Here is a 16,375-nt window from a genome sequence, read left to right on the forward strand (position 1 = left end):
GAATGTTTAAGATGCAACAGAACAGCCCCAAAGGTGTTTTTTTATCTCTTTGATAAAAGTAAATCATTGAGTGGGGAGATCAAAGGGGAGAGAAATATCCTTTTCCTATGAGATATCACACAAGTAGTGGGACAGTGGATGGATAGGCAGAAGCCATTCTTGCTGGGACATGATTGGAGGAGAAAGGAAAACGTAGTCCTAGGAAGGAAGGGAGTACCAGGTTACCCTGTCCAATTTTCTCCCAATTATTCATATTATTTCATTTGATACAGGGTGGAATAATGGAGGAAAGTCCATTTCAAAGCGTGAGTTGATCTATTTGGTCCATGAGGTCTCGATAGAGCTGTACTCTTTGACTGTATGACATTGGTAGAAATCAGGATGGGAACTTTTTTTTCACATTTTTCTGGAGACATCTGCATCAGGACCTGAGAGATAGAAACCATTTTGGATCTCCGGATGAAATGAAAAATGACTCAGATGACTGTTGTGGTGCAGAAGGGGGGAATATGCCACACGTGTGTCACAGACATCAACAATGAGAGCACTTCACACCCAGACATTGACCCAGATCTTCTGCTTACTGGTGGAGCCAGCTGGTTATGTTGGCTTTTAATTACTTAACCGAGCAGAAGCTCAGGATTTCTGCTGAAGTGTAGTCATCCTCTTCCGGTAAGTCCTGGGACCCACAAAGGTGGCACACATGACAGCAGATTTCCTTGTACTGCGGTGTGACCCCAATAATAAAAAAAAAATCAATGGAAAACAAACAACCGTTGGGAACATGATTTCTCTTTGATTTATTTCATAAAGTTGAAATGTATGGAATTATTTTTGATTTATGTGAGTGATTTCTTGTGTTTTGTTCAAAAATCACCTATATAAAACATTTTTTGAATTTTTATTCATTTTTCAGGATGCTGGTGCCACTGGCAGTGCCAGCATTCATCGCCCATCCCTAATTGCTCTTGAAGAGGAGGTGGTAGCTTGGAGACAGGCAGTAACTGCTTGTCTTGCTGTCAGCACCTGCATTCCAACAAATAAAAATTCCATTATTCCACTTTTTCCATTCCTATTTTCCCTTGAGGAGGTGATGGAGAGATGCCAACTTGAACGGTTGCAATCCTTCAGCATTGTTGTTGCATAGGGAGTTCCAAGATTTATACCCAATGGAGATGAAGAGATAGTGATATATTTCCAAAATGGTGATCCTTCCATGTGCTGCTGCCCTTGTTCTTCTTGGTAGAGATAATTTCCAGAGATCTTTTGAATGTTTGTAAATATGAGAGATGTTCATAACAGTTCCATTTAAGTTTTGACTGTCAGTGATTCTGGGGGAAGGCCTCACTGGTTATCAAAGCTATACTGGGAGCGTCCTGCACTGTCTCATGCTACAACAGGGTTGTCCAAGGGCAGGCAGCTAGAGATCTTGGAAATGGTGCAAAACCTGTCCCATTGTGATCTAGACTCAAGGCTTTTAATGATACTGTTAGACTGTATATCCAGCTCATCTACTAAAAGGTCTTTGGAGCAACAACACAATTTCTTCCTATCTGTGCTCTCCAGGATATAAGTTAAAGATCTTGATATATTTTATGTCTTTCTGGTCAGTGCATTGACTTGTATTTTTCTTTATTCATAGTTCTGAACAGCTGAGACCCAGTAGAATCCCAGTGAGAATAAGTGGCATGCTTGCATCCCAGGGAAATCTCCGCCTGACTAGTTCCGCCAATCATAACCCAGAATTGAAAATATTGAAGAGTGTCCAGCCGAAAGTTGTGCAACTTGAGCCTAAAGGTTGTAAGTTCAGATGTCTCAATTTGGGGTGGTATTGTAGATGTTTTGTATGATTTCAAAGCACTCAGCCACATCATCCAACTCAAACCAACAGTTACAGGAGTAACTTGCATTACTGTGGTACATCTGTGCTGTGGTTAAGTTGCTAGTCTAATATCCAGAGTTCTGGGCCATTGATCCAGTGACACAAGTTCAAACCCCACCATGGTAGCTGGGAATTTAAATTTAAGCAACTAAATAATGGAATTAATGCAGTCTCAGTGATGTTAACTTGAAGTAACTGGAATTGCGTAGAAACACATCTGGTTCACTGATGTCCTTCAGGGAAGCAAATTGTTTATCCTTACCCTTACAGGCCTAAATAAAATCCAGATCTACCAAAGTGATTGATAATGCCTCCTCAGTTTGAAAGAAATTAGGAATTGACAATAAATCGAGTGACCTGGTATGCCTTGCTGATGATGCTCTGCCACTAATTCAGTAGCTGGGTATGGGGAGAAAATGACATGTGAAAAAACATACAGTTAAAAGGTAGAAGCAGACTAGTCAATCTAAACCATCTGATTCCAGATAAATTTATTTATCCATTTTTGTAACCCATCACCTTCAGCTACCTATCCAATATAATCTTATTTCACTATTAATTCTGGAAATGAATTTTTTATATTGTAACAATTCTTTGTGTAAAATAAATTTTATCTGTTCACTATCGTAAATCTATGACATCTAACCTTGTATCTATGCACTCTTGTTCTTGAACCCCAGCTGATAGAAACAGTTTATTTGAATTTATTCTGTCCCATAGAATTAGATATTTCTGTCAAAAAATCAAATGAATTGTCATTGGTCTGAAACAATAACTGTTTCTCTCTCCATAGATGCTGTATGGCCCATTTACTGACTGCCCTGATTACTGATGTGTTCTTTTACCCACTTGCATCACTGTACTTTCAATGCCATCTACTTTTTAACCTGCCTGATTAATATTTTTTGTAGCTTCCTCTGCTCTTGGCTTCTGCAGTGTAATAGTGAAATAACTTGTCTTTTAACATGTTTCCTCATTTCCTAAATAGATTTTCCAGGACTTCATCTTTCTTTATAGATGACATTGACTTTCATATGGACTATGTTAAGTGATTGCTCTTCTTCACTTTGTACAAATTTTTCCAGCCTCTTCAATTTACCCCTTTCCTCAGCACCAGTGAGATATCAAAACATTCAAGAATCTCAGCCTGGATTGCAAATATTTGTGTGACACCTTTAACCATTACCACACTGTTGGCTGTTTTGTTAGGCTCTTCCATTTCTTTCCTCCCTCAGCCATTTTCTCATTTGTTTCTGCTGTTGGTGTGTATTTGTGGTGCCCTGTTTAGGTTGAAATCTGTTTGAAAACATAACTTACCTGGGTCTTTGTGTTCCAAGCATCCCTTACTGCTGTCCGTTGTTCCTTAGGAAGTTGCTCACCTTTCCTTCTGCATTGGCCGTGACTGTTTCCCGTTATCTGTTGATTATATCTATTTCCTTGAGATCCAAGACTGAGGTTGAGCAATAATATTGATAATATTTCCACAGATGTATTTGGCTCAATCAACATTTGGTTCAAGAAATCCTACATTTTACAGAATTGACACCTCATTATCTCACCCTGAACTACCAGTTTTAAATTGATATGTTTGAAATGGCCTTTATATTACTTGAATACAATATCAGCTGATCTACTCTTCCCCCCAATCCACACATGCTGCCGCAGTTTCATTCTCACACAGTTCCTGTTTTAGGAGAGGTTATTCTGGACCCAGCTCAGTTAATGCACACTTCATAGAAGCTGGACTCCTGTCTATTTCCTTTTGTGTATCTTTCACATTAAGCCAATGTAAGCTTGGCCAATCAGCTTTCAGCCAAACAGCACCCAACTAACACCTGCTCAGCTGAAGTTAGTGGATGGTTAAATATTAATAGACATGAAATCAACAAAAGAACAGCTTCAATAATATTAGCTCAGTTATTTTTATTTTCACCATTGAATTCCATTTGCACTAAATTCCTGCTTTATTCTCACCCTGCTCCCACAGAATTTACAACTTTCTCAGTGAGCTGCTCTGTTGTGGAAAGTAAATCCAGGTGGGGCAGCAAGGTAGCACAATTATCTTTAATCTGCAATCGGTTTGAGTCTGTTAGAATAGGCTTCATTCTGTGGCTTAACCTGGGCAGCTGTATGCAAAGTATGATCTAGCCAGGATGGTGCTAGGACAACCTAGATATGGTTCCCTGAGGCATGCTACCTCCTATGATCATAGAATTAACTCAGTGTTTTTCTCATTTGATTCTGTTGTAGACCTTGTCAATATGGTGTATGAAACCATCTCAATTTATTTGTTCCATTACAGTTCAATTCCTTTCTAAATAGAGAAACACAGCTAGCTGATGCACATTTATTATGACTTGGGCAACGTGCAAGATGTACATTGCCATCCACTTGCATCATCTGAGTGAATTTAAATAAAATCTATCCCCAGGCTAAATCATGCAGTGAAAAACATGCTCTCCAACTTTAGCATTTTAACTTACTCAGTTGAACGTAATTTATCTTATGTTAAATGCTTTTAAGATACTTCTGAAAATGTAGTGAGACACTATATAAATTTGTCTCTTCCAATCATTTAATTTTATTTACTCCATTAAAATTCAGACTTTGGGAAGGGTTTGTGGGATAACTGAAAACAAGATAAGATCATTTATTTTGAAGATTATTTTCACTTAATATTCCTAATTCAAAGATTGAATAAATTGTAGTTTGGATCATAAGTATCCCACACAAAATAATGCCTGCTTTAATCTGGGATAAATGTAGTAAATAATCAATGGATTTTCTTTGACAGGTAGCATATTGGATTGTTCTGCAATGACCTTGACTCCATCAGCAGTGAAATGTAGCTCTCAAGACTCTGTACGCACTACCAATAGTGAAGCAGAAACTCAGCTGGATATCTGTGAGAAGGTACTTTTTGCTTATTGATATAGATTTGGCCAAAATGGGGCAATGCAGAACCACTCCAACAGAATTAAGCTCTTTGCTTCACAGACCTTTGATGACAGGTTTATTCCATTGAGGCAACTACATTTAATTGACTTTAGGACATTCAGTACTTCACATTGAAAAATAAATTAGCATTTTTTCTGTAATCATATTACAATAAATTTTATCTTGTCTACCTAGTACAGACATACTTTTTTTAAATGCTAAAATCATCTTATACAGTTTATCTTATGTTAAGTCCTTTTGAGGCATTTCTGAAAATATAATGAGATACTATTTAAATTTGTCTCTTATCATCATTTAATTTTTATTTACCCCATAAAAATGCCTGTGGAAAGTTTGCAGAACAATTCAAAATCTAAACTGAATTCAACGTGCATTTTAAAAATTTATCAGAACATAGAACAGTACAGCACAGGAACAGGCCCTTCATCCCACGATGTCTGTGCCAACCAGGATGCCAATGTAAACTAATCCCATCTGCCTGCACATAGTCAGTTTCTCTTTATTCCCTGCTTGTTCATGTCCATGTATAAATGCCTCTTAAATGTTGCTGTCATATCTGCTTCCACCACCTCCCTTGGCAGCGCATTCCAGGCACCTACCACTCTCTGTGTAAAAACAAAAAAATGCCAATCTCCTTTAAACTTCCACCCTCTCACCTTAAAGCTATGTCTTGTAGTATTTGACATTTCCACCCTGAGATAAAGACTCTTGCTATCTACTCTATTTATGCCTCTCATAATTTTATATACTTCTATCAGGTTGCACCTCAGTCTCTGATATTCTAGAGAAAACAATCCAAGTTTGTCCAACCTCCCCTTACAATTAATACTCTCCGATCCAGGCAACATCCTGGTGAACCTTTTCTGTACCATCTTCAAAGCCACCACATCCTTCCAGTAATGCAGTGACCAGAACTGCACTCAATATTCCAAATGTGGCCTAACCAAAGTTTTATACAGCTGCAACATGACTTGCCAACTTTTATACTCAACACCCTGGTCAATGAAGGCAAGCATGCTGTACACCATTTTAACTACCCTATCTACTTGTGTTGCCACTTTAAGGGAACTCTGGACTTCCACCCCAAGATCCCTCTGTACATCAGTGTTCCTGAGGGTCCTGCCTTTTACTGTATACTTTTCTCTTACATTAGACCTCCCAAAGTGCAACACCTCACTTGCCCTGATTAAACACCATCTTCTGTTTCTCCACCCATAATTGCAGCTGATCTATATCCTCCTGTATCCTTTGACAACCTTCCTTATTATCCACAACTATGCCAATTTTCGTGTCATCTGCAAACTTACTAATGAGCCCACCTATGTTTCATCCAAATCACTTATATATATCACATACAACAGAGGTTGCCAACACTGACCCTTGCGGAACATCACTGGTCACAGACTTCCAGCCAGAATAACAGCCCTCCACCACTACCCTCTGTCTTCTATGGCCAAGCTAATTTTGAATCCAATCCACCAGATCATCCCATGTGCCTTAATCTTCTGGATCAACCTACCAGTCGAATGCTTTATTAAAGTCCATGTGAAGAGCATCCACTAGCCTACCTTCATCAGTCATCTTCATCACCTCCTCAAGAACTCAATCAATTAAGTTTGTAAGGATGATCTCCCCCGCACAAAGCCATGCTGAATATCCCAAGTAAGTCCATACTTTTCCACATGTGAATAAATCCTACCCCGAAAAATCTTTTTCAGTAATTTCGCCACCACTAATGCAATGATCACTGGCCTATAATTTGCTGGATTATCCCTATTGCCTTTCTTCAACAAATAAACAACATTGTCTATTCTGCAATCCTCTGGGACCTTGCCTGTGACTAAAGAGGATACAAAGATCTCTGTTAAGGTCCCAGCAATTCCCCCCTTTGTCCTTGAATGGTCCTACCTTCTCCCTAGCTACCCTCTTTTAAAATGCCTTGGGATTCTCCTTAAGTCTACTTGCCAAGGACATTTCATGGCCCCTTTTAGCCCTCCTGATTTCCTGTTCAAGTTCTTTCCTGCTTACTTCATATTCCCTTAGGACTCTATCCAGTTTCAACTTCCTGAACTTTACATATGCTTCCTTTTTTTCCTTTTTGTCTAAATTTGCAACGACTCATCCAAGGTTCCCGAACCTTGCCATCCTGCTCTTTCTTCTTCGCAGGAACATGTTGGTCTTGAATTCTGACCAAATGCCTTTTTCACGTGTCAGATATGTCTTAGCCAATAACAGCAGCTTCCAATTTATTCTCCTCAGCTTCTGCCTAATACTGTTAAAATTAGGCTTCCCCAAGTTTGGCACTCTCCTTTGAGGTATAGTCTTATCCCTGTCCGTAGCTATCTTCAAAACTATGGAGTTATGATCACTGTTCTTAAACTGCTATCACACTGAAACTCTGATCACATGGCCAGGCTCACTTCCCAGAACAAGGTCTAGTATGGCTTCTTCCCTGGTTTCACTATCTACATACTGTATCAAGAAACCCTTCTGGATGCACCTAACAAATTCTGCCCCATCTAAGCACCTGGCACTAAAGAAGTCCCAATCAATATTGTGGAAATTAAAGTCACCCACTACAACAACCCCGTTGGTTTTACCTCTTTCCATAATCTACCTACATATCTTTTCCTTTATCTCCCACTGGTTATTGGGATGCCTATGGTATAACTCTACCATTGTGATTGCATCTATTTTATTCCTGAGCTCCACCCATATTGCCTCACTGGATAAGCACTCCAGGATGCCCTTTCTAAGTGCAGCTGGTACGTTCTCCCTGATCGGTAGTCCAACTCCCGCACCTCTTTTACAACTCTCTCCATCATGTCGGAAGCATCGAAACCCTGGAACAATGACCTGTGGTCCCACCCTTCTCTTAACTAAGTCTCTGTAATGGCCGCAACATCGTAGTTCCGTGCCCTAATCCAGGCTCTAAATTCATCTGCCTTACTCGTAATATTCCTTGCATTGAAATGAGTACACTTCAGCCAATCAGTCCAAGAGTGTTTATTAAACTGGCCCTGCCTGTTCTTCCTATCAGACTTACTTGACCTAACCTTTACTTTCCCCTCAATCCTTCTACTTGCTGACCTACTGCTCTGGTTCTCACTCCCATTCTTGCTGCAGAACCCTTTCTTTTGTTTTGTTTATATTTAATGAAGAACTGCTGGATAAAACATTATTAATTTCTAAATTAGTTTATATTCACACACAGAAGGTGAGTATCTTCTCTTTCAATTTGTTTCTAAATATAAATTAGATGTCCAAGGTATTTGAACACCTAGTGAAAGGTAAATGATTTCTGAGTGTGGTAACATTAATTTCTTCTGTCTCATCTGAAGGTAATGAGCTGTTCTGAGTTAAGTTTCCAAAGGCATCTCATTTAGCTATCATTCGTTTATGAGACAAGACAATGTGGACCATAGAATGTCCAGAAATTGAGAAATAACTGCTTAGCTGATTCCGTTATTGCCTGATATCCACTTGCATCTTTGGAAATAATAGGGAATTCCAGATGGCCATTTCCCTCAGGCCTGCAAACACAGAAGCCTTTGGCAAAACCAAAGTAATCCACTTTAGCATTTCGGTACTGACCCCTTCAGTGGCAAGCTATACTACCCTGTTGCTGATCTACTATATTAGGTCAGTGTGTTTTACTTGATTATTTACCATTGGAGAATTCAGCATATTTATGCAGGATTGCTGCCTAAAATAAACAATAAGGTATATGTTGACTTTGGTGCCCCTCTATGCAACTACAAACCAATTCTGGATGTTTATGGAAATGAATTTTGCCACTTGTTGATAGTTATACCAGAGGGGTTAAAAAGACAGGTGAAGTTAGAGAAATTGGTTTGTTCATGTGACATTGCAAAAGCTGGGCTCTGAGACGACATTCTTTGGTGAATAACCTTATGTTATTGGAAATTGTACTTGCTATTTCATTATGTTCTAACAATGCTTGTAATCTGGTAAAGTGTCCAATTGTCTCAAATAGATTACAGTAGCAAAAATTTGTTACTTTGATCTGGAGTGAAAACAGCTATGTCAAGTGGATCCTTTTTAAATAAGTTTATCATTTCTATTTATATGAGCAAACACTGTGCAGTTTTAATATTGTTTTCTTGAAAAGAGGTTCTGGTTCTGAGACAGACTTCCTCTCATTCAGTAATCAGTCTGAAGCACTCAGGGTCAAGAGAAAGTCAAGGTACATTTAATTCAGGAATATTTTTAAAGTTTGATTTTATTATGAGCTATATTTCAAAAGCACCTTTTCTGACTTCTTTACTCTGCTGATTATGGTAAAGGTTGTAATTATTGAAAAATATCCATCTGCTTTTAATGCCCTGGGAGACCCATTTTCTCAGTTAGACTGTCCACTAGCATATGGAAGGCATTATTGTTTGGTCATCTGGAACTCCTGAATATTCTTGTCTGTCAGTGTGGCTTTGGGATGTTTCTTGGTCCTGGTTGGTGTGCAAGGCAAGGCCTTGTCATTATTGTTTCCCCTTTCCAACTGAAAAATGTATTTTAAGTACCAATTTATCACCTGTGTCTTAGAATTCCTTCCTAGGGGATTATTTATGGTGTGTCAGCTAATGTGGTGCCTTATGAACAATCAGAATGTAGCATTAGCTCACCATGCTGGCAGTGAATATATAAATGGGAATGCAGCAAAATTTGTAAATATGCATGTTAAAATTTTCTGTACTAAGATTCATTTTAAAAATCAAACAATTTGTCATAGAAAATGATGATTAGATTGCATTTCTAAGTTATTTGGAGAATGGCTGCTTCATTGTAATTATTACATATCAAATAGACAACAAAAACAAAAGTAAAGGAGGTAATATATCTACCATGGACCTTTTACTACACTGAGTGGTAGCTAGAATATGTAAGATTTGATGAGTGAGGTGTTGAGACATTTTGTTTATTGGTTAGATATACTTTGGTTAGATGTACTTCAACAAAATTCTGGAGTGTTCAACCCCTCATTTTCCACAAATTATCCAGTTCCAGTGGCACGTGTGTTCAATCGCTAGAATCTCATCAGTATCCTTGGGATTTTGATGCAAACTGTGAGACTGCGATGGATTGAAACAATGATCAAAGAGAATAATTAATTTGCTTTCAGATGAATGAAGAAAACATTGCGGTTCTGTATATTGTTTACATAGCCTCTTTATCTTTTTCAACAGCTGTCGTTGGCAACTGGAACAGAGCAGATACCCACATACCGGAAGCTTTTTTCATTTTGCACTGATGGCTGATACCCTAATTATAATGTTTCTACAGTTTGTATTGAACTATTTTCTCAAATGTCTTTGAGTTGATCTGAACTGAGTGTGTATCTGGTGTCAGTTTACCCATAACTTTGTTCACTGTGTTTACTTTGGGCAAATATAATCTTTCCTTAATTGTTGATGAGTTAAAATCCTGAAATTCCCTGGCAAATAGTTTCAGTGGTGTATACTTTCATAACACAGAGTTTAGCAGTTCAAAAAGATGGTTTCAAAGGCAATTAGGGATAGGCATTAAATGGAAAGGAAGCTTTTAATCCATCTGTAGATTTTTAAGTCTTCTATAAATTCTTGAAAACATTGCAGTTGAAAACATTTGAAATGGTTGTAGCTCAAAGCTAGCAATGTGCCAACGTAAGTTTCTTAAAATGTTGATGGCACTCTTGTTATATGTCAACAAGTTAGGCTATTGGTCCAACACCAGGTGGGTTATATTTTAAGAACTCTTAACACTAGTTCTTAAACTTTTCATCAGAGGCTGGATTCTTCAAGAAACTGGCCACTCTGGGAACCACCCGTGTTATATTAAAGAAGTAATAGAATCAATTTTTCTGGTTCTCATTCCCTTAGAGTAACACTCTTCACACTCACTTTGCCGGCTAAAGGCAGGCAACAATGGTGATAATCTGGATCACAATTTCTGCCCCTGCAATAATTCCTCCTATTTCTCAAAGTACTGTAAATGAAATTGTTGAAGCTAGTGGTACAAATTATTTTGGGGGTATGATAAAATGGCATTAACAAAGGTTAGGCTTGTCAAGGAGCTGACCATTTCTGGCTATAAAATATTGGGAAATAGGACAGGAAGAAAAGGAAGCAGAGTGCTCGTAATATTCAAGATGCTTTGAAGCATTTGAAAATGGGGATGATCTGCTGAGGTTTTTCAGCAAGGGAATAAGATGTAAACTTATGTCATGGAGTCCTTATTTCTCAAAGTAATATATCTCTGTTGAGAATTATCAAATATCTCTTTGTGTGTCTGCTACTACTTATCAACAGTCTTTCAGTTTATTTTTCCTGTCCACTTTTGACAACTCCGTCTTCATCAATTTTTTAACTGCTTTTATTTAAATTCAAGACATTAGTTTCAGATCTATGTTTCTCTCTCTCTCGAACTGAATGTGAAATTCTATGCTGTTATGATCACTCTTCTCCAGAAGCTCCTTTTAATGTGATCTTTCATTACTCATTGGTGGGTACCAGCATCTTAGAACTGTAAACTTCATGGCTTGGAAACCAGTTAATGCAAACCTGGATTGACATCAGAAATGTCTGAAGCAATTGAAGTGAAATACTATCAAATGAAGGAAACATCCTGAGATGCACAAGAATGCCAGAAGATAATTTGTTGGAACTGAGTAAAGACAACCAAATGCAAATATTATCATTTTAATTGGTGCAATTGCTTTGGGCAAACACGAAGTAACTTCCAGTGGATGTAAGGCATGATCCATTGGGTCTCAGAGAACAAAGAAGTTTATTTATTATACCTGTCCATATTGCATCTGGTTCCAAAAGTGCTAATCTGTATCCATTCCGAAAGACTGCAGATTCTTGCTGTCTGCTGTTTATGCAGTCTGCTAATCTTGCATTGGCAAAAGAGCTGTTACAAAGCAATTACTACAGCCTGAATGAACATTTTTAACATTATAAAAATACTGCAAATCATCCTTTAATCAGGCTTTCTGCAACATATTATCCAATTAATGACGTGTTACACAAGTGCCTGATTGAATGTAAAGAAACATAATTGTGCCAGCACAGAGGTGGCTTGTTTGGTCAGGCAACTCAGCACTATTTTTGTAGTTTGTAGAAATTGACAGTTTTTAAAAACACAAACTTTGGATTTTTGTTTTTTATCAGCTTGATCTTTGACTTCTTTTCACCACCTTTATTATTTAGAATGCTGACTGGCTCATGTCTAATCACTACAGATGTAGTCCATGTTAATTTTAAAATTTATATTTGACATTTGAATGTTTCCTCATATATTTTTGAATTTTGAAATGGAATACTTTTTCAAAGCTTGAGTTGTATTCTTGATAGGCATGTAAAGATAATTTCTGAAGTTACTAACTTTTGTACAAAAAGTTAGACATTCTGTAATGTGTGCATCTGGTATAATGTGATTGTGGAGATTGTTGTACTGGAATTCATTGTCATAATATTTGGGGTACTGTATATCCAAGTTAAAACATTCCAGTTATTTGAATTATGCAGTGATTAAGGCATTACTTTGCCATCTTTCAAAAATAGACTAGTCAATGTAACTTTAATTGTGACATTCATCTGATTTTGTAAATTATCGCAGGAAAAGTATTCTCTGTAACAAATGATTAATAAGGATTAGTTGTGGTAATAACACTGAACTAAAGAGACAGTGGACTTTGTAACTGTTTGTGAAATGTTCCGTTATTTTTGATACAATGAAACTCGGTTTGATATCTAAGTAAAACTTAAGAAGTCTTTGATTGTTTTCCACCTGGTCAGTTAATTGTGTATTATTTTAAATAATGATTTATTTAATATAGTTGCACAATTGAAGACCTCAGTAGAAATTTTGAGATTGTTAACACTTAACTTTTTAATAATGACCTCTTTCTTCAGTATGGTATATCTGGCAGGAAATTGAGGTAATTAATTATTGACACTCTTTTACTTTTTAAGAGAATGTTATGGCTTTCTGAAGGAATTTTAACACTTTGTATAATAGTTCAAAATAAAGCAAGTTTTCTTAACTTTGTAAAATGAATACTGGGAAACTAAGTTGAGCAATGGAGATCAAAAACACCACCTTAAGCAATCTTTTCCCATTTCTCTATCCCTCATACCATAAACTATGCACTCACTTCTTAGATAACAGGTTTTCATTTTACATGTGGTTTAAATGATATTTTCTGAAGTTCAAGAGAGCTATTTTTGTATGAATAAGGAGGCCAAAAATAAACACTACTTCTTTTCTGTATGGTGGTCACATTGTGCTCACGTGCTCAGAAACAAATGTCAAAGGATTTTTATGATGTAGATTGCATTTATAATAGGCACTATACATTCACATAACATCTTCCATTAAAACTTGCTGCCAGTTGACAATTTTCACAATGACTATAGCTGAATGTAATAAAAATATGTTGCAAAAGATCAGTTGAGTTTTGGGTTCTCATGAAGATTTGGATGACAAGATTTTCATTTTCTAGGTAAAGGAACTGAATAAGAATACATTCACTTCCATGTATTAATCATGTTAACTACAGGGGCTCTTGCAAATAGACATTTAGGGTTTACAACTTTACAAATTATTGTTTGCAGAATTATAAATTTAAAATGGCTAAGAATTTTTCAGAATAAAACTTGCAGTATTTTACCTTGGGGAAATAATAATTTGCTAGAGAGCATATGACTAACTACTAGAATACTATGGAAACTGAGAATACCATCTGAAGTTAACTTGAAAAGTAATTTAAATATTTGTATTGGTGCAGTAATCTGTTGTGCTTATATCTGCTCTTCTGAGATATAGCAGGTTGAATAGTTGGATTTAATAAAATCCAATTGTTCTAATAACTCACTAGGTCAAATTGAGCTTGCCACTAGCTGGTGGCTCTGCGAACCAGAGTGTTCCTGAATTCTTTGCCAGTTGGGCAAAAGTTAGAGGTCAGATGCTGGCACAACTGACAATCCTCATTGCCTATGGACTCAGCACCAAGTTCAAGGGCAGAGTTCAGACTTACTGATTTGAGGGCATCCAGCCCTTATGATTTATGCTAGTTGATACTGCATATTGAGCAGCCTATTTATTTGAATAAGAACACTGACCAAGATTGACAAGATACGTGTGGATAAGGGCTTGATTTTTTTTTACTTAATGGCTTTCTATCACAAACATGGTTTGAAGTAAATTTTTTAGGTTTAAAATTTTTTTATTATTTAATAATTTAAATCTGCTTCAATTATTTTTAATTTTCTGATCATTACAAACTATTTAAAACAGTTAAAAAGATCTTTCATAGCAATGAAAATCAGTGCATTCTAGGGGTAAGGCTTGAGGATCGGCCATCTGGGGCTGAGTCACCAGTCAAGGATTCTCTGCTTTGAGGTATGGCAGAGAAGCGTGAAGACACCTGGAACCATGGAATTGCAAGAAATTAAGTGTGACCATGTGAATAGCAGCCCAAATTGAGTCCACAGTCAAACACTTATTATTAAACTGCATTTTGTGCAATCCAAGGTAGCTGAACAAATCATCTCCTTAGATCTGGCTGACTTAGAGCACCAATATGAGTGGTAAACCAGTCTAAAGCTCTGGAGGAATGGGTGTGTATGTTTGCATGTCATTGTCACATTTATGACAAGGACAGAGTCCGGTTGTGTGCTGCTTAGCTTGACCAGGGCTGGCAAGGACACTCTGCAGAACTCCCAAAAATGACTGCAACAGCCATGTCCACATTGGATCTGATTTGGAATCTTCTGTATTTTACTGTTAGTTTGGAAATCAACAAACAAAGTCAGACTACTGAAATATCAAGATATTCAATAGTAATTGTAAGTTCAATGTGAAAAGACATTGTTACACTCCATATTACACCATGCAGTTTTCAAACCATTCTCTATCATTCTACCTTTGCAGTTACTTAATTGTGCACCACCGCATTTGTGTACATCCTATTGGTCTCCACAATGCTGAAATAATATTGGTTATCTAAAATAATATTGCTTATAAGAAGATGAAGGACACTGAAATAGAATCCTGCATTAAGAGCAATGAGTATCCTCTCTGCTTGTTTTACTTTAACAAAAGAAAATAACCTTATTAGAAGTTATTTATTACAGTTGATAGCTAAGGCAGGCATGAGGATTTTGTTTATTTAATGATCATAGAAACTGTTTACAATGTTACAGCAGAATATTGGAGAAGCTGGCTGAAAATGGGTAACTCGTCATTTACACGGTCATTTATGTTTCACTTTGATACTTTGCAATCTCATGCTGTCAAGAAGGCAACTGAATCCTATTTATTCGACTCCCAGACCAAGCAGTGAAAATGCACTGGAAATCAGGTACAAGAAGGATTGGATGCAGAACAGCAAAAAGAATATACTGGCTCAACAGTGAAGGGCATTTCTGGGCAAAATGTGAGCGATTCCCAAAAGAGTTCTCTGACAGGAATGTAGACAAAGTCTGCAAGAAGAAACCTTCCTTTCGTATCAATCCCAGCTGTTAAGCTCACATTTCCAGGGATTAACTCATTGCAAGCAGAGATGAACAAATACGACATAGTCACCACCATGAAGGAACAGCTTATCAAAGACTGAAGATCAGATGACCCTTCTGCTCAATTTCCATCAAAATAGGCAAGCTGATCTGCACAAAATCCATATAACCTTTGCCTAAGATCAATATTATGGACTTCAATGTACCCAACTATTTTCATTGGTATCTTGCAGGGAGGGTCTAGAGGAGTAGCAAACCAGGAAAACACATATGCTGGGGACTGTGAGACCTTGCCAAATTTAATACTGACATAATCACTTCCATTTCTTGCCTGTCAGCAAATCAAAATGAACATCAAAGATGGTTCCTGGCAACTGGGATGTATGTTTGGGACATGTGAGGTGGAAGGAAAGGGGTGGTGGCAGAGACAGGCAATAGTGAGTGAGAGGTCACGACTGGAGAAGGAGGAACAGCTGAGAAAGTTGGTTGAAGAGAAGGAAAGCATTGACTAATGGTAATTGGGTCTGGTACTATCGGCATCGAGGTCAGAGGAGTCCAAATGAGACCTTGTACTGAGGTAACACTTAGTATAAAATATAGACAAGAGGGGAAGGCCTAGGTTTTATGTGATAATTCCATATGGAACATGCACTTTTTTGAAGAGTGAATCATAGAGTTATATAACACAGAAACAGGCCCTTCAGCGCAACTCGTCCATGTTGACCAAGATGTATATCTAAGCTAGCCCATTTGCCTGCGTTTGGTCCAAATCTCTCTCAACCTTTTCTATCCATGTACTGGTCTAATTTTTTTTTCAACTTTCTAATTGTACCTTCCTTCACAGCTTCCTCTGGCAGCTTGTTCCATGTACCCACTGCTCTCTGTGTCAAAAAGTTAACCTGAGGTTTTTTTTAGATCTTTCCTCTCTCACCTTAAATCTGTGTCCTCTAGTTTTAGACTCCCCTACCCTGGGAAAAAGACTGTGACCTTTCACCTTATCTATGCCCTTCATGATTTTATA

The 16,375-nt window shown here is 37.5% G+C and overlaps 1 protein-coding gene across 4 annotated transcripts in view; it reads left to right on the top strand.

The window, feature by feature from the left end:
* The window catches only part of agbl5 (AGBL carboxypeptidase 5), an 89,543-nt gene extending 76,722 nt beyond the window's left edge, over positions 1 to 12,821 (top strand). For 3 of the 4 annotated variants that reach the window (XM_052024874.1, XM_052024876.1, XM_052024877.1), the window contains 3 exons: positions 1,643 to 1,800; positions 4,677 to 4,795; positions 10,042 to 12,821. In XM_052024874.1, coding sequence (XP_051880834.1) covers positions 1,643 to 1,800; positions 4,677 to 4,795; positions 10,042 to 10,113 — 349 coding nt within the window. In that variant the 3' untranslated portion in view covers positions 10,114 to 12,821. The remainder of the gene's footprint in view (positions 1 to 1,642; positions 1,801 to 4,676; positions 4,796 to 10,041) is intronic. The other variant, XM_052024875.1, reaches the window with a different exon arrangement.
* Positions 12,822 to 16,375: the final 3,554 nt, after the last annotated feature.

The sequence above is a fragment of the Pristis pectinata genome, chromosome 10 (genome assembly GCF_009764475.1).
Source record: "Pristis pectinata isolate sPriPec2 chromosome 10, sPriPec2.1.pri, whole genome shotgun sequence".
NCBI classification, from domain to species: Eukaryota; Metazoa; Chordata; class Chondrichthyes; order Rhinopristiformes; family Pristidae; genus Pristis; species Pristis pectinata.